A 27,704-nucleotide genomic window follows, 5' to 3' on the forward strand; every position below is an offset into this window, starting at 1 on the left:
TATTTGACAATCCTCTTCTAAAAAGGTAGAGTTTATTCCGTTCCTGATGAGTGTGGGCTGGACTTAATAACTCTTTTTTTTTTTTTTTTTTAAAGGAGGCTCCACACCCAGGATAGAACTAACATGGGGCCTGAACTCACCCCGAGATGAAAACCTGAGCTGAGATCAAGAGTCAGATGCTCAACTGACTGAGCCACCCAGGTGCCGCAATAACTCACTTTTAACAAATAAAGTGAAGTAGAGGTGACACTGTGATTTCCAAGGCTAGGCCATAAATGATATGGTGGCTTCCACCTTGTCCTCATTTGTCTCACTCATTCTGAGGAAGTCAAATACCATATCGTTAGGACGCTCAAGCAACTCTCTGGAGAAACTCATGAGCTAAAGACCTGCAGCCTCCCACGAACAGTCATGTGAGAGAACCGTCTTGCAGGCAGATCCTCTAGAACTCATAGACATCTTGGTCAAAATCTCATGAACAACCCGAAGACAAAACTACCCATCCGAATTACTCTTGAATTTCTAATCCTCAAAAACCAGAAGATAATAAATGTTCATTGTTGTAAGCCAGTAAATTTGGGGATAATTGTTGCACAGTAGTAAAGAACAAATACACTTGATGATCAAAATTACATCATCATCATGGCCCCATCATCTCCAGAGGTTCTCAGCCTGGGTCAGTGTGTTCCGTATCTGGATCTGCCTTTCAGTCTTCCCCAGCTATGGGCTGAACTCCATAAAAATAGCAGCCATTCCTAGCAGGAATCAGAAGTGGCCTGGTGTGTTTCATGAAAGGTGACAGAAGAGGTGATTCTGGGAGGTTCCAATCTGGTTATTGTAATTAATACTCTTGTGTGTATGTGTGTACATGTGTGTATTTTTTATGCATGTGTGTTTAAATATTGAAAAGTCTTCCTTAGATTCTCTAGGGCTTCTTTTTTTGTTTTGTTTTAAAGATTTTATTTATTTATTTGATAGAAAGACAGCACAAGCAGGGTTATTGGGAGAGGGAGAAACAGTCTCCACACTGTGCAGGAATCCCAATGTGGGGCTCAGTCCCAGGACTCTAGGATCATGAACCAAGCTGAAGACAGACATTTAGCTGACTGAACCACGCAGGTGTCCCACTCTTGGGCTTTTCAAGCCAGAAAAGATTATGAATCATCCATAACTAGAAAAGTCCTTGAGAGCAGGTTCCCTCTCTGATTTATATTCATTTTCTTCATGGGTCCTATCATGGTGACTGCACTTGACAGCTGCTCAGTTAATATAAGTAGGCAAATGAATGAATACCCATGCTCCCACTGTCCCTCTGGACTTGCTCACATCTGCTCATACGTCCATGAGTGTGCACCAGCCTGCTCATCCCCACACACAGACTTTGTGTTGGTTAGGACTAGGATTGGCTGTAAGTAAGAAACCTTCAAAGACTAGTGGCTTAAATAAAATCTAAATTTGTTTCTTTCACACACACAAAGTTGGGAAGGAACACTATGGCTTGGTATTGTGACTCCACCAATAGGTGCCTGGGCTCCTATTTTATTCCTCGGCTGTGTTCACTGCCCAACTTCCTCTTCATGGTCCAAGATAACCACTCAGGCTCAGACATTATGTTCACATTCCAGGGATTAGGAAAAGAGACAAAAAAAGCTATGCCGTCTCCCTGTAGATGCGATTCCCAGACGTCTTCCACAGGCAGGCCTCTTTTTATTGAATTTCATGGATACTGTATTTTTTACAAAAGAAGCTTTGGGGCAACCCTGCCTTGAGCAAGTCTCTCGGGGCAATTTTCCCATAAGCATTCGCTCGCTTTATATCTCTAGGTCACGATTTAGTAATTCTTGAAATATGTCACAATTTTTCATTATTATTATATTTGTTATGCTGATCTGTGATCAGTGATTAGGGCTTGCTCAAAGCTCAAATGATGGTGAGCATTTTTAGCAATAAAATACTTTTTAATTAAAGTATGGGTTTTTAAGACATAATGTTATTGCACACTTAATAGACTATAGCATAGTATAAGCATAAATTCAAGTGCACTGGAAACCAAAAAACGTATTTGACTTGCTTTATTATGATCATGCCTTGGCTTCCGTGGTCTGATACTGAACTGGCTGTGTTTCCCACGTGTGCCTGTGCACCACACCTGCTTACGCCTCACTGGCCAAAACTTAATCACGTGGCCACACCTAGTAGCAAAAAAGGTTGGAAAATGCAGCCTTGTGCCTGGTTAAAAATAGAGGTTTCCTGGGGTGCCTGGGCGGCTCAGTTGTAAGTGTCTGCCTTCAGCTCAGGTCATGATCCCAGGGTTCTGGGATCAAGCCCCACATTGGGCTCCTTGCTCAACAGAAAGCCTGCTTCTCTCTCTCCCACTGCCCCTCCTTGTGTTCCCTCTCTTACTGTGTCTCTCTTTGTCAAATAAATAAATAAAATCTTTGGAAAAAAATAATAATAGGGGTTTCCTTTTCCACATAAAAAGAGAACAAAGGAAATTGGCATTTTTTATGCCTCACACTAGGAGGCAGACAAAAGGAAAAAACCCCAGAGAGTTCACGGGTCCCCAGAGGAAGGGCTGGAGAGCTGTGGCTGGACGAAAGTGATAGGGGATGGGGAGCAGATGACAGGGAGGTGGTAGACTTGGGCGGTGGTCAGTAAAGGGACATGGACTCGCGGACACACACACACACACACACACACACAGCTTTCCCAAGCATCATCCAGTCTTGCTGAGGGAGAATTTTGAGAAAAGTTTAGAGTTCATCCATGTTTTCCTGAAAGTAGAACTTTTTTTCTTTTTTAAAATATTTTATTTATTTATTTGAGAGAGCACAAGTGAGCGGGAAGGAGGGGGAGAAGCAGACTCCACCCTGAGTGGAAGCCAGATGTGGGGCTCGATGCCTGAACCTGTATCATGACCTGAGCCATAGACAGACGCTTAACTGACTGAGCCACCCAGACACCCCACAACTTTTTTTTTTTTTACCTTAGAGAGGGATAGCAGGAGGGAGGGGCAGAGGGAGACTGGGAAAGGAATCTTAAGAAGGCTCCACACCCCATACAAAGCCCAAAGCCAGGCTTGATCATGACCTGAGCTAAAACCAAGAGTCAGATGCTTAACTGACAGCCACCCAAGGGCCCCTGAAAATGCAACTTCTATTAACAACATTACTAGTCTCTCTCCACCCGGGACATAGGACATGATTTACCGGTGGGTGGGCTTGTAAGAAAGTTGGGCACATGTGACTCTGTCCTGTCTCCCCTTTGGGAGCCAGCCCATCAACAGGCTCTAGTGTTCCAGGCTGCCCTCGTAGTGAGGAGGGCTGCCTTTTATCCCTGTGCCAATGACCTCTGGATTCATGTGATTCAAGGGTAGAGGGGTAGCAAGCCCATTTGTCTCCCAAATAAGCCATGTTCTCCAGCAAGCTTTTTTTCTCCTAGATTTTTATTTAAATTCTAGTTAGTTAACATACAGTGTAATATTGGTTTCAGGAGTAGAATTTAGTGATTCATCACTTAATACAACACCCACTGCTCCTCACAAGTGCCCTCCTTAACGCCCATCACCCATATACCCTATCTGCCACCCCCTGCTCTCATTTCGTTCTCTATCATTAAGAGTCTCTTGGGGCACCTGGGTGGCTCAGTGGGTTAAAGTCTCTGCTTTCAGCTCGGGTCATGATCCCAGGGTCCTGGGTTCGAGCGCCGCTTCGGGCTCTCTGCTCAGCAGGGAGCCTTCTTCCCCTCCTCTGTCTCTGCCTGCCTCTCTGCCTACTTGTGATCTCTGTCAAATAAATAAATAAAATCTTAAAAAAAAAAAAAAAGAATCTCTTATGGTGGGACGCCTGGTTGTCTCAGTGGGTTGAGTGTTTGCCTTCAATTCAGGTCATGATCTCAGGGTCCTGGGATCTAGTCCCGCATCAGGCTTCTTGCTCAGTGGGTAGCCTGCTTCTCCCTCTCCCGCTGCTGCTCCCCCTGCTTGCGCTCTCTCTGACAAATAAATAAAATCCTAAAAAAAAAAGTCTCTTATGGTTTGCCTCCCCTTCTCCTTTTTTTTTCCCTTCTCACAGGTTCATCTATTTTGTTTCCTAAATTCCACATATGAGTGAAATCATATGGTATTTGTCTTTCTCTGACTGACTTATTTTACTTAACTTAATACTCCCTAGTTCCATCCACATCACTGCAAATGGCAAGATTTCACTCTTTTTGATGGTTGAGTAATATTCCATTTTATATATTATTATATTATATATTAATATTGTATATTATACATATTATATATTGTATATTAATATACTGTTGTATATATTTATAGTATATATACACACACACACATATACCCACATCTTCTTTATCCATTCATCACTTGATGGACATTTGGGCTCTCTTCATAGTGTGGCTATTACAGATAATGCTGCTACAAACATTGGGATGCACGTACCCCTTCGAATCTGTATTTTTGTATCCTTTAGATAAATACCCAGTAGTACAATTGCTGAGTCATAGGGTAGCTCTATTTTTAACTTTTTGAGGAAATGCCATACTGTTCTCCACAGTGGCTGCACCAGCTTTTATTCCCACCCAACTGCGCAAGAGGGTTCCCCTTTCTCCGCATCCTCGCCAACACCTATTATTTCCTGTTACGACAAGCTTTTAAATCTGATATTTATTCCATCTGTCCCATGTCTATTTTTCAACAGAGATTTAAGCAGGAAAGCAAGGAGCATTTATGGACTTATCCTTAGAGCCTTCGTCATCACTGGTGCCAGACTAGCAACCCCTACTTGCCTTCCCAAACCCTGGCGATTAGCAGAATAACAGGCCACCAGTGTGATAGGGAAGCTGCAGTGGCCTCTGGCCAGCACCTGGCTGCTCCAGATCTCTGAGGCGAAGAATGACATACATCTTTTGCACCTCAATTAGAGCTCTGACTTGAGACCTGGACAACAGGGACACAGGAAGTTGAAACAATTCACTGCATGCTATAAATAACTGATGCTCTCTCCTAAGTGGAAAACAAGTTTTTTGAGAAGGAAAGAAGGTCAGTGCCAAAGACACTAGATGACAATGACAGGAGTAAAGCAAAGGCCCCAAGAGGGACCCGAGGGCTTGAAGCTTCAGCACCCCACAGGGCTCCTGCTCAGGCTCACTCCTTCAGTTCTCTCACCCACCAGTAGCCCCCGCTCCAAAAATCAGACAGTGGGTGTGGCCATGTCAATCTGGGGCTAAGGGCGACAGGACCTGCAGTACGGCTGAGCCTCTAGAAGAAGGCACTTTTGAGAACCTATCTGCTGCAGCTGGGGGTGGGAGTCCCGGGCTTCAGCTGGTGACTCAGTCTCATTCGGATTATGTGACCCTAATTTGTAACCAGGGAATATTTACAGAAAAACTTCAAACTTCCCAGGCTAAGGTACCATGGCATTGAGCCCACCCCTCCAGATTTTTGCCCTCCTTACCCCTGGCTGCGGGGTGGAAGGATGACTTTCTGACATCTTGTCCCAGCCATAGAAGAAAATGAAGAACACAGGGAGCCATGTGGCCACACTGATGAGTTCTCCTCACAGCCCCATGTTCCTGCTCAGATGCTCCTTCTCCCCAGAACTGCCAGTATGTCATGCTTTGCCATGAGCTCTTGTTCCCTTCCAGGCTCCGCCTCTCCCCCACTCCCTCAACACCTGCTCCAGGGAATGGCAGGCCGAGAGTCTTTGTGTGAGGGTTTAGCTGAAGACAAAGCTGGGTCATGCTCCAAGACCAGGCAGTGAGGAGGGCTCCTCAAAGATGCAGGAAACAAGCTGGCAGCTCAGCCTGGCACACCCAGCCTGGTTCTCCGGGCCTCACCCGTGCTCTGTCCAACATGTCCATGCGAAACACAGGTGGATTTCTGAGCGTGGGGAAGGAGAAGGGTTGAATGAAAGAAAGGGGGAGCTGGAGAGGGAAAGAAGAGAAGAGAGGAAAGAGGCAAGAGAAGACTGATCAAGGAAATGCTGAAAACCCTACCCAGAGACAAGTAAAGAAAGAGGAAGAAAACAACCAAATGGAGAGTCCTAAATATCTTGGAAGCATGTGATGTCCGAATGAATCCCTGGGCTGGGTTCCTAGCAGCCCCAGGGGTCCACCCCTCCCTGCTCAAAGCCTGTGGCCCTTCTGCAGACTCCCTGCAGCCTGCCCTTACTAGACTTTTTTTCTTTTCTTTTTTTTTTTTTCTTTTTTCTATTTGCTAGTCAAATGAAGCATGGGGGAGTGGAGAAGGAACAAAAAAATCTGTAACTGGCTGTGATCAATTAATTGTGAAACTACTGCACTCAGACCAGCCCCTCTTAGAGATTTTCAGCTCCTTGCTGGACTGGGTCCCCAGGCTGCACTGAACTTCTGGGTCAGGGAGGCGACAGGATCCTGCCAATATGGCTCCTTGTCTGTTCCCTCTCTTGCCAAGCCCTAAGGGGAACGCTGGCCAATAGCAGCCCAGCCCTCACACCCTTCTGCCACTGACTCCCAGGGAGCTTCTGAAGGGAACCAGTGGGGCCCCATTCTGCCAGCTCCATCCCAGCTGACTAGCCCCCACTCCTATGGAGCCCCCAGCCCTGACAAGGAGGCAAGGGGATTCAGGGGGGATAGGGTGGGGAGGAGTCTGACCACCATCCAGAGCCCAGCCTCTTGAGGAAGCTGAGCAAATGGAGGAGCTGCCCCTCCCCAAGCTCTGACCCAGGGATCTCCAACTAGTTACTGCCTCTGCATCTCCATGGACAGGCCATGGGCTGTCAGGACTGGTTGCTCCTCACTGGTAACAGGTAGGAATGAAACAGTCCTATAGGAAGAATTACACCTACATCTTATCAAGACTCTGAGTTGGGTCTCTGACTCTTGAGTGCCTGTCTGGCTCAGTCAGTAGTGCATGTGACTCTTGATCTTGGGGTCAGGGGTTCAAGCCCCACATTACGTGTAGAGATTACTTTTAAAAGACTCTAATTCCAACTACCAATTTGCAGGAAATATGCCGGCCAGAGGAACATGTTAAAGAATACTCCTGGGCTCACTTCATTCAGTGGACACAACTAGATAACATCAGTATCAGCATAAATAACCCATAAAACAACAAGAAGTCTGGCAGAATATACTCCCCACAGCAGAGAAGAAGCACATCAAAGAGAATAAGAAGGGTAGAGACATGGTCAGGAGCTAAATGGACCCAGGGACCATCTGCAGGAGGGAGGGACGCAACAGGCACCGAAGAAAGAGAAGCAGATCCCTAAGCCGGGCATCCCAGGCACAGGGGGCTGACAGGGGAACATGAATCTTCATAACCCTTAGCCTTGAAAACAAGAGGTGCCCAAACACTCAGGGGGGCTTAACACCTGAACACTAAAACTCCGTGGGTTTGGCTCTAGAAGAGCCAGGAGGGTAGACCCCTTGCCCTTAAGAGACAGTACAACAAACAGCCCCACTGAGAGGTAGCATAGAAGCAGCAGTTTGAAAAATGCCTGGAGTTTATGGGAAGATATATTTACTGACCTCAGAGTGTGTGCTGGAGGAGCAGGAATCGCGGGAGACCTCTCGCAGGATAAAAGAGCTGGCAGACACCATTTCCTTCCCCTGCCTCAGCCTAGACACAGGGACACCTGTGGGAACCTGTGTAGGGCCAACATTCTCTATCTAACTTGCTAACATGCCCTTATCCTCTTCTACAGACCCACCAACAACAACCTAGCCTAAGCAGGAGTTTTCCTCAGCGGCTACAAGTCCCCTCCAGCAGCTGACTGGCTAGGACCTCACTGACACCACATGCCCGGTCCCTGCATTCTCCTGAAGAGCTGTCCCCTCCAACACACCCTTGGCAGGAATCTGTCCAAAGCAGCACCACAAGCGCAGCAGTGTACAAGCAGCCCCAACAGGGCCAGCACCACCCCAATATGACCACTACCTGAGGGAGGAGGAAGAAAACCACACACACACCAGTTTCTAGCCCAGCAGTGGGCTGGGCAGACATCTAGTCTGACTGCAGGACATGCCCACCAAGGAAAGCTTCTCAGAGGACAACACCAAAAGAACACCAGCAGCTGTGGCAAATGTCTGGTCTGACCCAACTCAAGTCCAAGATGGCCCTGGACTGGCCCACTAACAACACAGGGACCAAACCCTGCCTACAACAGGTGAACAGAGCCATAGCAGATGACTGGACTGAAGGCAAATGTTTCTGAGCCACACAGCAGGGTACACACAACAAACACAGGAAACACCCCTGAAGCGCCAGTTTATGAACATAAGACTTCTTCACAAGGCCACTACTTCCAAGAGCAGAAGACATAGATGACTTTCCTAACACACAGAAACAGACACAGAGAGTTAGATAAAATGAGGAAACAGAGGAATATATCCCAAAGGAAAGAACAGGACAAAATCACAAGAGAGTAAATGAAACAAAGGTAAGTAATATGCCTGACAGATGATTTAAAGTAATGGCCATAAATGTATTTGCCAGATTTCTCAAAATATTCCAAAAAATAGAAGAGGAAGGATAACTTCCAAATTTACTCTAGAGGCCAGTATTATCCTGACACCAAAATCAGATAGAGACACGAGAGAAAGAAAGAAAGAAAGAAAGAAAGGAGGGGGGAGGGGAAGGGGGGCAGAAAAGGACAGGACAGGACAGGACAGGACAGGACTACATGCCAATATCGCTGATGACTATAGATGTGAAACTCCTCAACAAAATACTAGCAAATTGAATCCAACAATACTTTAAAAAACTCATTCGCCACAGTTGAGTGGGATTTATTCTTGGGATGGGAGGGTGGTTTGATGTTTGCAAGTGCATTTGTGTGATACATTATGTCAATAAGAGAAAGGATAAAAAAAAAAGTGACATTTCAAGAGATGCAGAAAAAAACATTTGACAAAGTAGCACATCTATTCATGCTAAAAACTTTCAACAAAGTAGGTTTAGAGGGACCATACTGCAACATAAAAAGAACCATATATGAAAAACCCACAGTGAACATCATTCACAATGTGAAAAAAAGAGAGATTTTCCCCTAAGATCAGGAACAAGACAACAATGTCCACTTACCACTTTCATTCAATGTAGTACTGGAAGTCCTAGCCACAGCAAATAGATAACAAAAAGAAATAAAAGGTATCCAAATTGGTAAGAAGAAAAGTAAAACTTTCGCTATATGCAGATGATATGATACTATATACAGGAAACACTAAAGACTCCACCAAGGGGTGCCTGGGTGGCTCAGTTGGTTGAGTGTCTCCTTTTGGCTCAGGTCACATCTCAGAGTCCCGGGATCAAGCCCTGTATCAGGCTCCTTGCTCAGTGGAAAGTCTGCTTTTTTCTCTCCCTCTGGCTGCTTCTCCCTCTGCTTATGCTCTCTCTGTCAAATAAATAAAAAAAAAATTTAAATATATTTTATTTATTTATTTGAAAGAGAGCAAGAGAGAGCATGAGCAGGATGAAGGACAGAGGGAGAAGCAGACCCCTGCTGAGCAGGGAGCCCAAAGCAGAGTTTAATCCCTAGACTCTGATCCTGAATAGCCAAAGCGATCTGGAAAGAGAATAAACCAAGAAGTATCACAGTCTCAGATTTCAAGATATACTACAAAGGGCAGGAACCAAAACAGTATGGTATTGGCACAAAAGTGGACACAATAAAACAGAATAGACAGTCCAGACATAAACTCACAATTACATGGCCAATTAATCTTTGATAAAGCAGGAAAGAATATCCAATGGGAAAAAGAAAATCTCTTCAACAAATGGTGCTGGGGAAACTGGACAGCAACAAGCAAAAGAATGAAAATGGACCGTTTTCTTTCTTTTTTTAAATTTTATTTATTTGACAGAGACCACAACTAGGCAGAGCAGCAGGCAGAGGGAGAGGGAGAAGTAGGCTCCCCAAAGAGTGGAGAGCCCTTGGTGGGGCTCAATCCCAGGACACTGGGATCATGACCTGAGTCAAAGGCAGACAACCTACTGAGCCACCCAGTTGCCCCAAAACTGGACCATTTTCTTACACTATATACAAAAATCAACTCAAAATGGATTAAAGATCTAAATGTGAGATCTGAAACCATAAAAATCCTAGAAAAAAGTGTAGGCAGTAATTTCTCTGACATCAGCAGTAGCAGTATTTTTCTAGATAGGTCTTCTGGGGCAAGGGAAACAAAAACAAAAATGAACTATTGCTGGAGCGTCTGGATGGCTCAGTCAGTTAAGCGTCTGCCTTCAGCTCAGGTCATGATCCCAGAGCCCTGGGATCAAGCTCTACCTCCAGTTCCAGGCTCAGCCAGGAGCCTGCTTCTCCCTCCTACCCTGTTAGTGCTCTTTCTCACTATCTCTCAAGCTCTCAAAAATAAATAAATAAATAAATAAATAAATAAATCTTTAAAAAAATAATAAAATAAATATTTTTTAATCAGGTCAGCATCATGACCTGAGCCAAAGGCAGATGCTTAACCCAACTGAGCCACCTGGTTGTCCCTCTCTGTACTGTTTTCCACAGTGGCTGCACCAGTTGCATTCCCACCAACAGCGCACAAGGGTTCCTTTTTCTCCACATCCTTACCAACACTTGTTTCTTGTGTTGTTAATTGTACTCATTCTGACAGGTGTGAGGTGATATTGTAGTATAGATCTGCATTTCCTAACGATGAGAAATGTTGATCATCTTTTCATGTGTCGTCGGCCATCTGGATGTCTTCTTCTGGAGATTGGTTCACATCTCCTGTCCATTTTTAATGGGATTATTTGGGTTTTTGGTGTTGAGTTGTATTAAGTTCTTTAATATTTTGGATACTAAGCCTTTATCAGATATGTCATTTACAAACACCTTCTCCCACTCAGTAGGTTTGTTGATTCTAATTTTCTTTGCTCAGCAGAAGCTTTTTATTTTTATGCAGTCCCAATAGTTTATTTATTATTTATTTTAAAAAGAAATCTTTATTTCTAAGTATAAAGGGGTAACATAGACCACGGGATAACATCAGTCTCTGCCATATTACTCCTGAAACAGAGCAGAAGAGAAGGAGTAGGCCTTCATCCGAGACCACCAGGTCCTATGGTTGCCCAACTTGCCCTCACCATGTTTCTTTCCAAGATTAACTCAGGGTCTGGGGTTTTTTTAAATGATTTTATTTATTGGGGTGCCTGGGTGGCTCAGTCATTAAACATCTGCCTTTGGCTCAGGTCATGATCCCAGGGTCCTGGGATTGAGCCCCGCATCGGGCTCCCTGCTTGGTGGGAAGCCTGCTTCTCCGTCTCCCACTCCCCCTGCTTATGTTCCTTCTCTCACTGTCTCTCTCTCTTTCTGTCAAATAAATAAATAAAATCTTTAAAAAAAAAGATTTTATTTATTTATCTTTAAAAAAAGATTTTATTTATTTATTTGAGAGACAGAGAGATCACAAGTAGGCAGAGAGCCGGGGCGGTGGGGGGCAGGGGGAAGCGGGCTCCCTGCTGAGCAAAAAGCCCAATGCAGGGCTCGATCCCAGGACCCTGGTATCATGACCTGAGCCGAAGGCAGAGGCTTTAACCCACTGAGCCACACAGGCACCCCAGGGTTTGATTTTTCAAAGGATGATATTTCCATCCTTTCAAAGGATGATATCTCCCTTTATTCGTTGTGCCCATTGCCTTCCTATATACTGTGGTTTCTCCCTATAGTGTTAACTTTTCCTTAAGAGCAATGAAGAAGAGAATATCAGAGCCAGAAAGGTTCCTAAGAAAACACCCAGCCCAGACCCTCTAGTGACAATGCTTGCGAACACACACACACACACACACACACACACACACACACAATGGGAATAGAGGCAGAACTAGAGCTAGAGCGCCAGCACTCTGTTCTCAGCCCAAGGTGAGTTATTCAAGAGTAAAGGAGGGCAGGACTTTTCTGAATGAGGTCTGGAAACTTAGATGAGCTCCAAGCATCAGGAGATGATTGAAGGAAGCAAAGAGTTTCAGGAAAAGGCCATTACCAGAGCTCACAGTCTAGAAGGCATTGACTCCTCGAGCCCTCCACCCCTTTTACAGAACGGTCAGTGTTGCAAAAGTCCCTTATGTACTACAGAAAATTGTGTCTGATAGAAAAGAAAATTGGAGCACAGTCAGTTGAGCGTGGGACTCTTGGTTTTGACTCAGGTCATGATCTCAGGGTCCTAAGCTTGAGCCCCATGTTAGGATCTAGGCTCAGTGAGGAGGCTGCTTCAAATTCTCTCCCCCTCTCCCTCTGCCCCTCTCCAATGGCATTCTCTCTCTTTCTCTCTCTCTCAAATAAAGAAATAAATCTTAAAGAAAAAGAAAGAAGAAAGGAAGGAAGGAAGAAAGAAAAGAAAGAAGAGAAAAGGAAAAGGTAAAGAAAGTGATTCCTTATTGTTCCTTAAAAATATCATTGGCACATTGTTCTTTTTTCCATTTCTATTTCTAATCTACGTGGACCAAGCCTGTGACCTATAAAGGAAGACCCTGCTTCCCATCAGCCAGTGCACAGGTGATGACAGCACCTTCTCTGGGCCTCACCTGAGCTGCCATCATGGAGGAATCTGGAAAGACACAAGTCTATAAACCCAGGGAAGTGTCTGCAAGGCTCTTGGTACTTGGCCTCTTCTTCATTCATCAAATAAAGCAGGTACTTAATCTAGTGCAACAGTGTTTATAATAAAGGATATTTGAAAGCTATCCAGATGCCAACTTGTTGGGGCTTTGTTAACTATGGCATGTTACCACAATGAAACACTGAGTTAGAAAAAGGAAGTACTCTCTGTAACCCAAAATGGAAAGATTCCCAGGGCATACTGTTAAATAAAAAAACCAAAATCCAGAACAGTATGCATAATATGCTGTCTTTTGTATCAGAAAAGGGAAAACAGAACATTCATATTTGCAGTCGTTTATTTTGCACAAAGAAACACAAGAAACTACTAATTATTGTGGGAAAAATAGGTGGGGGGCGAAAGAGGATGGGGTGAAGTTGGGATGGACGTAAGGCTTTCCAATCTATTCTTATCACATATTTTTTTCTTTTTAAAAATATGATTGTATACTATTCAAAATTTTTATTTTAAATACAATAAAATTTAGGGGCACCTGGGAGGCTCAGTTGGTTGGGCGTCTGCCTTCGGCTCTGCTCATGGTCCTGGGATAGAGCCCTGCTTGGGGCTCCCTGATCAGTGGAGAGCCTGCTTCTCCCTCTCACTCTGCTGCTCCCCTTGCTTGTGCTCACTCTCTCTCTCTCTGTCAAATAAAAAAATAAAATATTTTAATAAATAAATATAATACAATTTTAAAATTATTATGGCACTACCCCCTCATCCTATACTATGTGCTCTAAATTTGTACATACAGGATGGCCCAAAGTCAAGAGCAGACCTTTCTACCTGAGAGGGGAAAATGAGGCAGCTAAAAGCAAAGCATATGAGGAAAGTAGTGGCAAGAGGTAAGGCAGAAGAAGGGAACTGGGATGAGACCTTGAGGACTATTATACTGTGGGTAGGGAATGGAGCAAAATAGTAACTGTAGAGCTACCTGTGTGGCTCAGTGGGTTAAGTGGCTGCCTTTGGCTCAGGTTATGATCTCAGGGTCCTGAGATCCAGCCCCGCATCAGGCTCCTTGCTCCACAGGGAACCTGCTTCTCTCTCTCCCTCTGCCTGCTGCTCTGCCTGCTGGTGTGCTCTCTCTCTCTCTCTCTCTCTGTCTGTCAAATAAATAAATAAAATCTTTTAAAAAATAGTTTCATTTATTTAAGTAATCTCTACACCCCACTTGGGGATCAAACCCAGAACCCAGAAATCAAGAATCCACACTCCTCTGACTGAGCCAGTCAGGTGCCCCAAAATGGTTAATTTTTGTTTCATCTCTACTTTTTGGAGTTTACAAATTCGCTACTACAAGCATGTTTTACAATCAGAAAGTATTATTATTAAATGTTACATATTGTTTTAAGTGTTACTCCCAGCAGTGACAGGAGGCGACAGCAGAGGATAAGGGAACGAAAAGGAGAATGGAGCTGCGGGAGACATTTCTTTGGTCCCGCGGATGGCCACCAGGGGTCAGCAGCACGCCGCAGTCAGCCTGCCCCTTGCCACAGGTGAAGAGAACGAGGTTCCCGCCAGGAAAGGTCCTTCTTCCCATCCTCAGTCTCACACTAATCGCCATTTGCTTTCCACGTGCTTCGGTCTCGGGCCATTTCCCACTAAATGGCAGTCATGGGGGCCTCCGAGGACCACAGCTGTCTGCAAGCTGGGGAGCGGTGGGGGTGGGGGCTGGCGGAGATTCCCAGGACCTGAGTTCTGCCTTCCCAGGGACCCTGGACAAACCCTGGACAAACCCTGGACAAACCCGACAAAGAGAAGGCCCTAGACGCCAAGGATCCATTCCTCCTGGTAGGGGACAGGAAACTGAGCAGGTTTCCGGGACTGGAACTCGGCCAAAGGAGAGCCAGGGGTCACAAGAGGGGTCAGCCTGTCCCAGGAGGAAGATCACTGCTCCCAGTAGGGCTAATGGTTCTGTCCTCATCAAGCAAAGGGAATGGTGGAGAGTTTGTCTGAGGGTGAGTTGGAGGCTGCAGTTGCCCAATTCCACCCTCTGAGTCGAGAACTGACCTAGGCCTGCCAGGAGTTTCTGAAAACTTGTTACTGAGAGGTGCCTCAGACAAGAAGAGAGAACAGTCCTGTGTTGTAGTATGAACCCCGACCTAAGAATCTAGAAACCTGCTGTTACCTACTGTGTGACCTTGAGAGAGTTGTTTACCCTCTCTGGGCCTTAAGTGAGTCCTCTGTTAACACAAAGTTAGATAAGATGATCTTTAGGCCTCTCCCAGCTCCAGTATGCGATGACTCTAAAAATTCCAGTCTTCTACCCTTCCCTGCCCCAGAAGGGCCTTAGCCCTGGGAAGATCTGGCTGGACCAGGACAGACCTCATCTGCCTTATGTATGATCTCTGGCCAGTCCCCAGGCAAGGTCCCTTTGGACTGGATCCAGGCCACCCTGAAGGTGGAGGAGGAAGAGGTTTTCGGCTGAAAGCTGAGATACACTGAAACTCAGCAGCTCTGGTCCTCACCCTGCACACCATTACATGTAAGCATTGAGTACTCAGGATGTGGCCCCCATCCCCGGAAAGCCAGCTGGAAACTGCTCCCTGTCCCCACCGGGCTCCCAGATACCCCAACAGCTCTGCCAGCCACCCCCTTCCATTTACCCCCTTTCTGCACAGAGAAGAAAGGACCAAGAAGGTTAAGTCATTTTTAGGGTAACTACTATATAAAGAACATACTACGTATGGGAAACAATATTTATAAGCCAGCATGCTAACTTACTGTTGGTCTGTGGACACAGTTCTATATATCCAGTCCTCCAATGACGGAGTCTTGGGAGAGGCAAGGATCCCAGCAGTCACACAAAATCTCAAACTTGTGGAAAGGGACACTCTGGGATTCTGGACTGGGTGGCTGGGGCAGTTTACAGAATTCTGTTCTGGTGAGCTTTAAAAATCAAGCAGGCACATGTTCCTGATTCTTTGGGTGGCTCTTCCAGAAGCGGCTATGGTTTACATAGCTTTCAGGATCCCTTCCAAGCAGAGACCCTGTAACACTTATCTCCAGTTTGCTAGTCTTATCAGCCAACATACATTCCCCTTGTTTTCCTTTTTTTAAAAAAAAAACTTGTTTGGGGGCGCCTGGGTGGCTCAGTGGGTTAAAGCCTCTGCTTTTGGCTCAGGTCTTGGTCCCAGGGTCCTGGGATCAAGCCCCGCATCAGGCTCTCTGCTCAGCGGGGAGCCTGCTTCCCTCCCTCTCTGCCTGCCTCTCTGCCTACTTGTGATCTCTGTCTGTCAAATAAATAAAATCTTCTTTTAAAAAAAATTGTTTGTTTGTTTGTTTGTGAGAGAGATCACAGAGGGAGAGGGAGAAGCAGGCTCCCCACTGAGCAAGGACCCTGCCCGTGGGGCTCAATCCCAGCGCCCTGGCGATTATGACCTGAGCCGAAGGTACACTTAACCAACTGAATCTTCCAGATGAAGAGCTGAGCTAGAGCAAGACCCAGATCCAGATTTTGTGGAACCCTGAGGCTTATACATATTTGAAGGACCCTCTTAAAGTATTTTTTTTAATTTTTTATTTTTTTAAGAAAAAATATTTTAAATTACTACTCCATGGGTTCTCTTAGAAGAGGTCCATGCATGTGCAAGGCCCTGAAAGGAGAGCTTCAGTACCACCAGTGAATCTGTTCCCTTCTAGAGATCTCTTCAAACTCTACAAGGCCTGCCTGCTTCTCTCCTTCTTCCTAATCTTTTCCCCTTTCCTCCCCTCCCTTCCCCTCCTCTCCCCTTCCCCTCATTTCCCTTCCCTTCCCTGAGTTCATCCCCTCCCTTCCCATGAACCAGAGGGACCTGCAGGGCCAGCGGAAGCAGTGTTAGTGGGAGGTAAGGAGGGACCACATGCCCAGGGAATCAGGAACTAGGAAGATGCATCGGGGGTAGCAGGAGTCAGGTTTCTCACAGCTGGGGAAGAGAGTTAGATATGGGAAGAGCTGAGGCTGGAATAAACCCATGGTATTGAATGGAATGGGAGATACGGGTGCAAACTTATGTTTGTTCACTTTTTTAAAGTAAGCTCCAGGTCCAACATGGGGCTTGAATTCATGATCCCAAGATCAAGAGTCACAGGCTCTACCAACTGAGTCAACCAGGCACCCTGCAAACTCATGGTTTTTTAATATACATAGATAAATTTGGAAACAGATATTAATGTATATGTGTAAATATATGTGTTCTAATATATACAGTTAACAAACAAAAATTCAACTGAGTAAATACAAAGATCTAATTGGCTTTATTAAGTGACTCACAGAATCAGGCAGTATCCCAACTAGCAAGTAGAAGAGCCCTATAAAATGGAAGGTTTTCATAGGAAAGGGGGTGACAGGGGTGGGGGCAAGGTAAACGGCACCTGAATGGTTCAGTAGTTAAGCAGCTGCCTTGGGTTTAGGTCATGATCCTGAGGTCCTGGGATGGAGCCCCACATCAGACTCCCTGCTCAGCCCAAAGCCTACTTCTCCCTCTCCTGCTTCCCCTGCTTGTGTTCCCTCTCTGTCTGTGTCTCTGTCAAATAAATAAATAAAATCTTCAAAAAAAAAAAAAAAAAAAAAAGAAACGACAGTGGGGTGATGGGGTAAGAAGTTATTAGCAAAAGAAAAGATAAGTCCAGGCAAGGTCATCTCCCCTTAGGGTGAAGGGCATAGGCTCTTATTAGGTGGATGACCTCATCTTTGGGAGATGGAGAGGGCCTGTGTGGTAGATTATCTTACTGGAACTGATTAGAAAATTCCTGACTGACCAGTTAAGACTTACATTTCCGGGGGGGGGGGGGGGGGGTTGAAAATGCAGTTAGGCCCCAGTTTGGTAACTTTTCCTAAGTGACATCATTTTGGGAGTGTGGTTTTCTTTTTAACAATATAAGTTATAGTCACATATGCACATATATAAATTACATTTATGTATGTTTATACACACAGCAGCACATCTAATGCTCAGGTCAAGGTTTTCTAACCAAGGAACCAAGGAACCAGAGTTCTTTGGAGAAGAGCTCATGTCCAGTATGAGATGAGGAAAGTACAAATGAACGTAGGATATTTAATTGTGTCAAAAAATAAGGAAGTTCTCAAAAATTTTAAGAATTTATCAGTCACAGGAGCCAGCTTAACAGAGTTAAGCTGGAACAGTGTGAGCATCTTAAAAGAAATAATGATAGTGTTCGAGTAGAGTCCATTGAAAAGAATCAGAATCCATGGACCCTAGTGATAGAGCTAACATTTAAAAAAAAGAAACAAAAAACAGTTATAGGGGTGCCTGGGTGGCTCAGTCATTGTCTGCCTTTGGTTCAAGTCATGATCCCCCAGGGTCCTGGGATGGAGTCCCACATGGAGTTCCCTGCTTGACGGGGAGCCTGCTTCTCCCTCTCCCACTCCCACTGCTTGTATTCTCTGTCAAATAAATAAAATCTTTAAAAAAAAAAAAAGGTTATTCAAAATGCCACAAAGACCAATTTCAGACCACCGTTGGTTTCACAGCAGGTGACTATTTGTTGCTTGCTGGTGCAGATGGCCTCCAGCAGGCCATGATCCATGTGCCCTGCCCCACCTCCCACCCCCGTCCCATGTGATGCACAAAGGACAAAGCGTCCCTTCTGAGGCCTTTCCCCTGAAAATGTATAAATTGGAATCTCTTCAGAAGGAAACATTACATAGACGTGAAATGAGACACACTCTACCAAATAATTGTTTGTACTCTTCAAAAATGTCAAGGTCACAAAAGACAAGGAAGACTGATGAACTGTCCCAGAGTAGAGAGACAAGAGAGAGCATAACTAAGTGTAATATGTGATCCTGGGTTCAGTCTTTAAGATCTTTCTGGGCCAGAAAAGAAATATGCCCAGAAGGGCCAGAGCCGGATGGTATTATCTAATCAATGTTAATTTCCTACTTTGGGCGGTTATACTGTGATTACATAGGAGAATGACACCATCTTTGGTAAATGTGCATGGCAGTGTTTACAAGTAATGGGTCATAATGCTATCTTAGGTCTCAATTGGTTAGAAAAAAAAGGATCTATTATGCAGACATTGAAAGAGATACAGAGACAAACCATAAGAGACTTAATCTCAGGAAACAAACTGAGGGCTGCTTGGGGGGTAGGAGGGAGGGGGTGGCTGTGTGATGGACACTGGGGAGGGTATGCGCTATGGGGACAGTGCTGTGAATTGTGTAAGACTGATGAATCACAGACCTGCACCCCTGAAACAAATAATACATTATATGTTAATTTTAAAACAAGAGATACAGATATATATGCAGAGAGAAGGGTATAGCAAATGTTGTAAATGTCAATAATTGGCGAACCTAGACAAGGAGTATGTTAGAGTTCTTTGTACTATTCTTGTGAGTTTTCTAAAGGTTTCACATTATTTCAAGATAAAAAGAAAAATGTTCCATGGTTTTCCCTAAGGCTGGATCCCAAATTCTCACCTGCTGGGAAACAGGATGATTTGCATCTCCAACAACATTCCCTCAGTTTGAGAAGTCTCCCTGTCCTTCCCTGGGAGCTATGCCAGCTGATGAAAAGTTCCAGGATGGAGCTAGACTGGGGCATTCATCAGGGGCCAGATAATAGGGACTTATACAATAAGCCTGGCATGTCAGGGACTCTTGGTGTCCCTGGCCATTACGTTTTTCCAGACCAGATAATTCACCTGACAAAGAAGGAAAAACCATTTAACCTTATTCCAATAAATAAATAAATAAATATAGACTACATAATTCAAATTACAAAATATGTTTAACAGAAGGTTTTGCTTCAGATTTCCTTTAAATAAGTAGCAAGGCCCCAGGTGCAGCATGATTTCATTTACAAAAATTCAATTAACACACGAGTTCTCCCCAAAAACATATGTCAGGGTAACTTCTGGGAAGTACTACAGGAGGAATAAGTGAAATCAGATTTAACGACTCAACTCCTGGCAGAAATATTACTTAGTTCCAAGGGGGTTACAACCTGTTTCTCAGATCTTCATAACTTAGCATCTGGTTCTGTTGATGTTTCTAGTTCCCTGTTAGGACTTGGCCTCTTGAACCAGGCATGAAGACAAGAATAGTAGCTGGTTTAATTTGCCAAATCAGAGATCACACCAAGCCCAGGCCAGAGACCTTACACTCCTGGGAGAACTCTAAGTCATGACAACTTGCTGCAGAAGTCCATTCTGCTACGTTCCACTTTCACCATTTATTAAATTTAAGTCAGCTGAGTTGGGACCTATATTATGGGATTGGCTAAGGCAATAAATCAAAGACTGTCAGAATTAGACAGGATCTTAAAAATCATCTTGTACCATCTGGGTACCAGCCTGTGGTTGAGGATCCCTAATCAGCAAGACTCTTTCCAGTGTCATGAACCAAACAGTGATAAACCACTCATGAAGAGACAGTGGGCTGCTGCCTTTTAGCTCAGGTGCAGGTGATGGGTGATGGATGAGAAGACATTTGAATCCCCCTGCAACATCTAAGGAATTCTTTCATCCTCCTTCACCTCCTTTAGTCAAGTAAAGAAAAGGCTGGCGTCTTGCTTTCCTTCTCCTGAAGACCAGGCCAGGTGCCAGAATTTGATCACATGAGGTCTTTTCTTAGGGGAGCCTTGGCTTTGTTCCCTCCTGCTTAAGCAACCAGCTCAATACCTACAAGTTATACACATTTCATTCAACTTATCTTTTATTGAGTACTGACCAGGTTTGGAGCACGGAGCTAGGCTCTGGGTTCACAGTGTGCATGAAACAATCATTAGTACCTGCCTACACAGAGTTTACAGTCTAAGGGAGGGAGACTATAAACACAGAAATAAATATATAATTACAAATTACAGTAAGAGTCATAAAGGGGAAAAGCAAGGTGCCATGAGAGATATTAATATGTTAGGGGTCTAGAAAACTTTTCTGAGACAGTGACATTAAAGGTGAACCGTGAAGGATGAGCAGGAGTTAGTTAGACAAAGTGGAAAGAAAGAAAATCCCAGGCAGAGAGAATGGAAGAAGACTCTGATGCAGCATAGAGTTCAAGATATTTGAGAAACAAAGGACTAGTGTGGCCAGAATCTGGTACAATCAGAGGGACTGGAGTAGGATGATGCTGGAAGGGATTCAGGTTAAAAAGGAAGCTATGTGCCCTGCTGAAACATTTGAATTTTCATAAGTGCACTGACTTGTAAGCAATGGAGTAAGGTGATTTAATTTAATTTTTAAAAAGTCATTGCTCTGGGGGCTCTTGGGTGGCTCAGTGGGTTAAAGCCTCTGCCTTTGGATCAGGTCATGATCCCAGAGTCCTGGGATCGAAACTGAGTCAGGCTTTCTGCTCAGCAGGGAGCCTGCTTCCTCCTCTCTCTCTGCCTGCCTCTCTCCCTACCTGTGATCTCTGTCAAATAAATAAATAAAATCTTAAAAAAAAAAAAAAAAGTCATTGCTTTGCAAAAATTGAAAGGAAGAAGGCAAAAAAAAAAAAGAAAGAAAGAAGAGATCAATTAAGAGGCTATTATAACTCAGACAAGAAGTGATAGTGGCTTGAACTCAGCCAATAGCAATAGAGATAGAGATACGTGGAGGATTCAAGATACATTTGGATGTAGGGACCAAGTGGAGAGAATAGTATCAAGAATTTCACTGAAAAATTCTACATAGAGCAGCTGGGTGGAATGGAAGGAGGTCCCATTTACCAAGATGAGAAAGTCCAGGAAAAAGTTGAAAGGGAAGAGATTGTGAGTTCAGAATTGCACACAGTAGGTTTCTGAAATTCTTGTGACCCTTCCAAGTGAATAAATATATTGGGAATCATCAGCAAATAAATGGTATTTTAAAGCGAAGGAGTGGATGAGACTATCTAGGAAAAGACTATAGAGTGAGAGAGAAGAAGAGAGAAGCAGAGACATAACAGAGGAGAGGCAAAACTAAGCCCCAAGGAAATGCAACACAGAGATCTGAGAGAGAAGAGCATCTGGAAAAGGGACCCTGGGAGCAACTGCCAGAGAGAAAGGAGAAACCAAAAGAGTTGATGTCACTGAGGTTGAGAGAAAAGAATATTTCAAAAAGATTAGTTTGGTAGACTGTTCGAGTGTTTCTGAGAGGTCAAGCAATGTAGAGACCATTGATGACAAGTCAGTTTTGATAAAGAAATGGAGGTAGAGGGGCACCTGGGGGGCTCAGTCGTTAAGTGTCAGCCTTCGTCTCAGGTCATGATCCCAGGGTCCTAGGATGGAGTCCCACATCGGGTTCCCTGCTCAGTGGGAAGCCTGCTTCTCCCTCTCCTACTCCCTCTGCTTGTGTCCCTCCCCACCCACCCCGTCAAATAAAATAAAATAAAAAAGAAATGGAGGTAGAAACTATACTGGAGTGGGTTCAAGAATGAATGATAGAAGGTGAAAACAGCTTGCAGAGGGCAGCAGAGGAACAGGGTAATAAATGGCTATCTTCTCACTTTGGCCTCCTAGCCAGGTCGGCTACAAACTTAGTCCATCTTTCCTCCCAGGTTTTCATGGCAGCCTTTTTCTCAGTATCCAACAAGGTGCTGAACCTACAAGAGAAAAGGCACTCAGGTCAGGAGAGAAAGGGTTGGGAAAAAGCTGAGGGGGTCTCAGATGTTTGCAGAGCACATTTCTCCCCAGTCCAAGAGCAATAAGGAAACAGAGGCAATGTAAAAAACAAACAAACAAACAAAAAACCATAAAAAACCTTCCAGACCTCTTCCCCAAAACTCTAAGAGAGATAAACACAAGTCATAGGGCAGAAGAGGGAGTTGGGGATCTGGGAAGTACACAAGATACTCACTTGATAGAGTTCATAGCCAGCTGTTTAAGGGTCCTCAGATCAGCTGCCATTCCCCCAATGCCCATGAAGGCCTCATAGAAATCATAGGATAAGCCTTTGGCACCAAAGACAGCTGGGTCATCAGAGCTGATCACCATGGGGTACCCAGTGGCCATCAGAACAGCAGCAGGGTGATTTCTCAAGTCAGACACCAGTTTCAGAACCTGCCAATAAGAGGCAAAGGAGGACAAACTTTGACCATAAAAAGAGCTGTCCCAAGAGAGGCAAGACCCTGAGGATAACCAGCTCCTTTCTTACCCTCATCATCCCTGACTACTGGAATGACTTCTGGGCACAACACAGAAATAGAGCCAGGCCTTGTGTTCTTCCTAATTTTTTCCAGGTTTCTTTACCACCACAAACATTTGGTCTCTCTCTTGGTCTGGCTCAGAGCTGCTCTCCTGAACACAGGAAGACAGACAGGTGCACAAGAACCCCAAGCAATTGTGAAAACAGCAGTATCCCATAGCCCCTCCCACTTCACTAGGCTTCCTCACTGTCCCTTTAGCTTTGTCTATAGCTTTGCCCAAAATTCCACACCACTGGGGACCCTCACTGCTGCCTCATTGTTATGAATGGGTTAGGCAAGGGGCCATTCCTAAATAACTTACTAATCGGAGTGAGACAGTGAAGGAATACCAAAAACAGGTGAGCTGAGGAGCAAGAAATTATACAGGAAAGAGTTTGGGAAATCAGAACAGAGGCTGAGATTGGAGGGTTGGTCGCATGGATCACACATACCTGGTTGGAGATGGGACAGACTTCCATGGGGATGTTCTTCTTCCAGGAGTCAGCCCAGACTGCTGGGTGTTTGGTCAAAGCAAATCCATGGCCAATCCTGGTAGAGTTCAGTATTAGAGCATCCAGAAGATTTCTATCTATGGAAGTACCCTGCCAGTCTGGGGGAAAGGGATAGTTTTCAGTCAAATGGATCTGGCCCATAGACCATACTCAGATAAACACTTCAATCCCCAAGCAAGAAAAAGAACACACAAATGTGCATGCACAAGTGTGCGTGCGCGCACGCATACACACACACACACACACACACACACAATTTTCTCGGTAACAATGCTAGCAAAAGGTAATAAAAGCCTTTATTTTATGTATGTATATACCAGATGAGGAAGTTGAAACTTAAACAGACTTTATAAATTGAAGGAGTGTACTCAATTAAGTATTACTAGGTTTCGAACCTTGGTCTGTCTGACTCCACAGTCTATCTTCTTTCTTTCCATTTGTTTGTTTCAAGAGCGATTTCTTGGGAACTTTGTTTATTATCTTTACAATAATGTGTTGCAAACTCTCAATATAATTACTTGGATGTACCTACTCAATTTGTATCTTCACCAATACGAACTGCAACATCGACTACAAGATCACAATGACCAGCAAGGTGGTGGCGGGTACTGCTTATTTACCAGCCAGCCCCACTGTATCTTTCTTGCTGGCAGGGCTTTCTTTGGAGGGTGAAAATTACAGGTCCTGACTCTGCTGGCTTCCCTTGCAGCTAGAATAGACCTAATGCTGGCATGGAAGGTAATTGGTGGAGAGCTCTTGGGCTTCTTCCCTGGAGCAAATATCTTGATTCTTGCTTCACTGAATTGGTTACACCTAAATGTAACTTGACTATCTGACAACCAAGTACAGTGAACCCCTGGATTTGAAGAGGAAAGCAGAGGTCACTTATTATGTAAAATAATAGGTGACTCAGTCGGTTAAGTGATTACCTTTGGCTCAGAATATGATCTCGGGGTCCAAAACAGATGATCCAAAATAGATGACCTTGTTGCAAAACCTATTAAATGTGCATATTCCATTCCTGAAAGCCAAAAGCATTCTAACTGATCTACATGTAAAATATGAAAATTCTAGGTTTTTTATTTTATTTTTTTGTTGTTGTTGTTTTTTGTTTTTTTTTTTTTAAAGATTTATTTATTTATTTATTTGACAGAGACAGAGATCACAAGTAGGCAGAGAGGCAGGCAGAGAGAGAGAGGAGGAAGCAGGCTCCCCGCTGAGCAGAGAGCCCGATGCGGGACTCGATTCCAGGACCCTGAGATCATGACCTGAGCCGAAGGCAGTGGCTTAACCCACTGAGCCACCCAGGCGCCCCTGAAAATTCTAGGTTTTTTAAATTATTTTTTATTTTTTTAAAGATTTTATTTATTTATTTCACAGACAGAGATCACAGGTAGGCAGAGAGGCAGGCAGAGAGAGAGAGGGGGAAGCAGGCTCCCTGCTAAGCAGAGAGCCCGATTCGGGGTTCAATTCCGGGACCCTGGGATCATGACATGAGCTGAAGGCAGAGGTTTTAACCCATTGAGACACCCAGGCACCCCAATAAATCTTTTTTAAGAATTATTTATTTATTTATTTGAGAGAGAGAGAGTGAGTGAAAGAGTGAAGATAAGCCAGGGGAAGAAAAGAGGGAAAGGGAGAAGCAGACTCCCTGCCCACTGAGCAGCGAGCCTGATGCAGGACTCGATCCTGGGACTCCAGGATCATGACCTGAGCCAAAGGCAGGTGCTTAACTGAGCCACCCAGGCACCCCAGATCACTTTTGTTTTATTTTATTTAATTTTTTGAAAGATTTTATTTATTTATTTGAGAGAAAAAGAGAACACATGAGAAGGGGGAGTGGTAGAGGGCGAGGGAAAAGCAGGCTCCGCTGAGTGGGGAGCCCAACATGGGGCTCAATCCCAGGACTCTGGGATCATGACCTGAGCTAAAGGCAGATGCTTAACCAACTGAGCCACACAGGCACCCCTCTTCTTTTTTAATTTTGTTTTAATTTTATTTATTTGCTTAACAGATAGAGATCACAAGTAGATAGAGAGGCAAGCAGAGAAAGAAGAGGAAGCAGGCTCCCTGCTGAGCAGAGAGCCCGATGTAGGGCTCGATCCCAGAACCCTGAGATCATGACCTGAGCTGAAGGCAGAGGCTTAACCCACTGAGCCACCCAGGTGCCCCTCTTCCTTTTTAAAAATAAGAACATGACTCTTGGTAATAGTATTAATACCCTGTATTTCTCCTGGCAAAATCCTCTCTTAGGGCCATGCATCTTAGAATGTGGTTAGATCCTGGTACAGTGTTTCATACTGTTGAAATTATTTCACACAGGTAAGTATGGTTTTCCCAACTAGACCACAAGCTCTTAACGGTTAACAACCCCTAGCCCTTATCACATCCCCACAAACAATTCTTCAAATCTCCTACAAATCTGATCTAAATTGGATCCAAAATGACTTAAAATGTCAGGGAAAAAGAGATTAATGCACACGGACGAAGGGTTGAGCCTGGTTGTGAAATTCAAACCCCCACTACTCTTCACTTCTAAGGATGACAGGTGCCTAAGGCACTCAGGGACACCAGGTGAGACACAGCAGCAAGTTTTCCTCCTAACATCTTCATTTTGACCTGGACTTGCAGCCATGATCTGGGATTCCCTTGGCTTAGGGTTTACATATTTTAAGGACTGTAAAATGGGAAGGTCTCAGAGATGACCCATGAGCCTGTAGAGTGAGCTTTGGGAAACAAAGCTGTGGCTAGGCTAATGGCATTTCAGAAACAATAGCAGTGGGGACGGCTTGAGCTGGGTGGGGTCTCCTGTTCAGCACTGACAAGTGTGGACAGAGCCTCCTAGCTGCTAGTACAGGCCTGGTTCTAGACTCCTGTGTGACTTTGGACAAGTGCATTAATTTCTTAAGCACAATTTGCTCATTATAAAATGGAGATCATCAGAAAGGGCTCAAATTTAAACTCCACTAATGACCAGCTCCTTGCCTTTGGACCAACCACTCTGTGTTTGGAGACTTAGGCTTTTCACCTATAAAATGGGAAGGGTGCCTGGGTGGCTCAGTTGGATAAGCACCCTACTCTTGATTTCAGCTCAGGTCATGATCTCAGGGTCATGATCTCAGGGTCTTGAGATGGTACCTGCTGTCCAGCTCTGCATGCAGCGGGGAGTCTGCTTGAGATTCTCTCTCCCTCTCCCTTTGCCTCTCCCACCCAAAGAAATAAATCTTTTAAATAAAATAAAATAGGGATTAAAAACACCTTCCCAGTAGGACCAGGGTGAAAATTAGAAATAATACATGTGGGGCACCTAGGTGGCTCAGTAGGTTAAGCATCTGCCTTTGGCTCAGTTCATGATCTCAGGGTCCTGGGATCGAGCCCCACATTGGGCTCCCTTCTCTTCAGGGGGCCTGCTTCTCCCTGCCCCTCTGCCTGCTGCTCTCCCTACTTGCATACTCTCTCTGTCAAATAAATAAATAAAATATTAAAAAAAAAAAAAAAGAAAAGAAAAGAAGGGGCACCTAAGTGGCTCAGTGGTTAAAGCCTCTGCCTTCGGTTCAGGTCATGATCCTGGGGTCCTGGGATCGAGCCCCATATCGGCTTCTCTGTTCAGCGGGGAGCCTGCTTTTGCCTCTCTCTGTGCCTGCCTCTCTGCCTACTTGTGATCTTGGTCTGTCAAATAAATAAATAAAATCTTTAAGAAAAGAAAGAAGAAATAGAGGCACCTGGGTGGCTCAGTGGGTTAAAGCATCTGCCTTTTCGGCTCAGGTCGTGATCCCAGGATCCTGGGATGGAGCCCTGCATCGGGGCTCTGCTCAGCAGAGAGCCTGCTTCCCCTCCTTCTCCATCTGCCTGTCTCTCTGCCTGCTTGTGATCTCTGTCTGTCAAACAAAAAAATAAATAAATAAATCTTTTAAAAAAATGAAAAAAAGAAAGAAAGAAAGAAAGAATGTATGTAAAGATACTGTTATTATCATTGTTATTCCTTCTCCAGGGGTTGCCATTAGGATTAAGTGAAATAACGCATATGAAATTAACAAGTGCCACAAAAAGACTATCAACAATACTAATACTGCCCCAGAATTCCATCAGTTCTCTTGAATGAGGAGCCGCCCTCCTATCCATCACCTCCTTTGCTCTGCTTGTCTTCAGATGGCTCACCTGTCTCTCCAGCATGGAAAAAGTAAGGCAGTTTAATGCCCTGCAAGGTGGGTATCATCAAAGCCTTCCTGTAGTCATACAAGGTATGGCCAGTGTCCTCACGCCCCACCTGCAGGACAGAGAGGAGAGGACATGGAGCCATCTGCTTGGTCCATGCCTCAGCTGTCACTACAACAAAATTATGCTTCTCAAACTAAACCACACATACCCCCAGGGCTTTGTAGCTATGTGCCAAGAGGAAGTGCGCCTTAGGATAACAAGCATATCTCCTTCAGAATGCTGATTTTAATTTGTTGGGGGGGGCAGACAAAGACACATTTTTATAATAAGTCAAATACGGATATTCAACG

The 27,704-nt window shown here is 44.6% G+C and overlaps 1 protein-coding gene across 7 annotated transcripts in view; it reads right to left on the reverse strand.

Annotated features, from left to right (window-relative positions):
* Nucleotides 1-12,874: 12,874 nt before the first annotated feature.
* Nucleotides 12,875-27,704, reverse strand: part of ADA2 (adenosine deaminase 2) — a 46,421-nt gene continuing 31,591 nt past the window's right edge. For 3 of the 7 annotated variants that reach the window (XM_082738162.1, XM_082738163.1, XM_082738164.1), the window contains 4 exons: nucleotides 27,355-27,463; nucleotides 23,137-23,294; nucleotides 22,357-22,559; nucleotides 20,237-22,102 (listed from right to left, as the gene is read on the reverse strand). In XM_082738162.1, the coding sequence (XP_082594288.1) occupies nucleotides 22,003-22,102; nucleotides 22,357-22,559; nucleotides 23,137-23,294; nucleotides 27,355-27,463 (570 nt within the window). In that variant the 3' untranslated portion in view covers nucleotides 20,237-22,002. Of the gene's footprint in view, nucleotides 13,233-13,525; nucleotides 13,685-17,531; nucleotides 19,465-20,236; nucleotides 22,103-22,356; nucleotides 22,560-23,136; nucleotides 23,295-27,354; nucleotides 27,464-27,704 lie in introns of those variants that run through there. The other 4 variants (XM_082738161.1, XM_082738160.1, XM_082738158.1 and 1 more) reach the window with 3 other exon arrangements.

The sequence above is a fragment of the Mustela nivalis genome (assembly GCF_964662115.1).
Source record: "Mustela nivalis genome assembly, chromosome: 7".
Taxonomy (NCBI): domain Eukaryota; kingdom Metazoa; phylum Chordata; class Mammalia; order Carnivora; family Mustelidae; genus Mustela; species Mustela nivalis.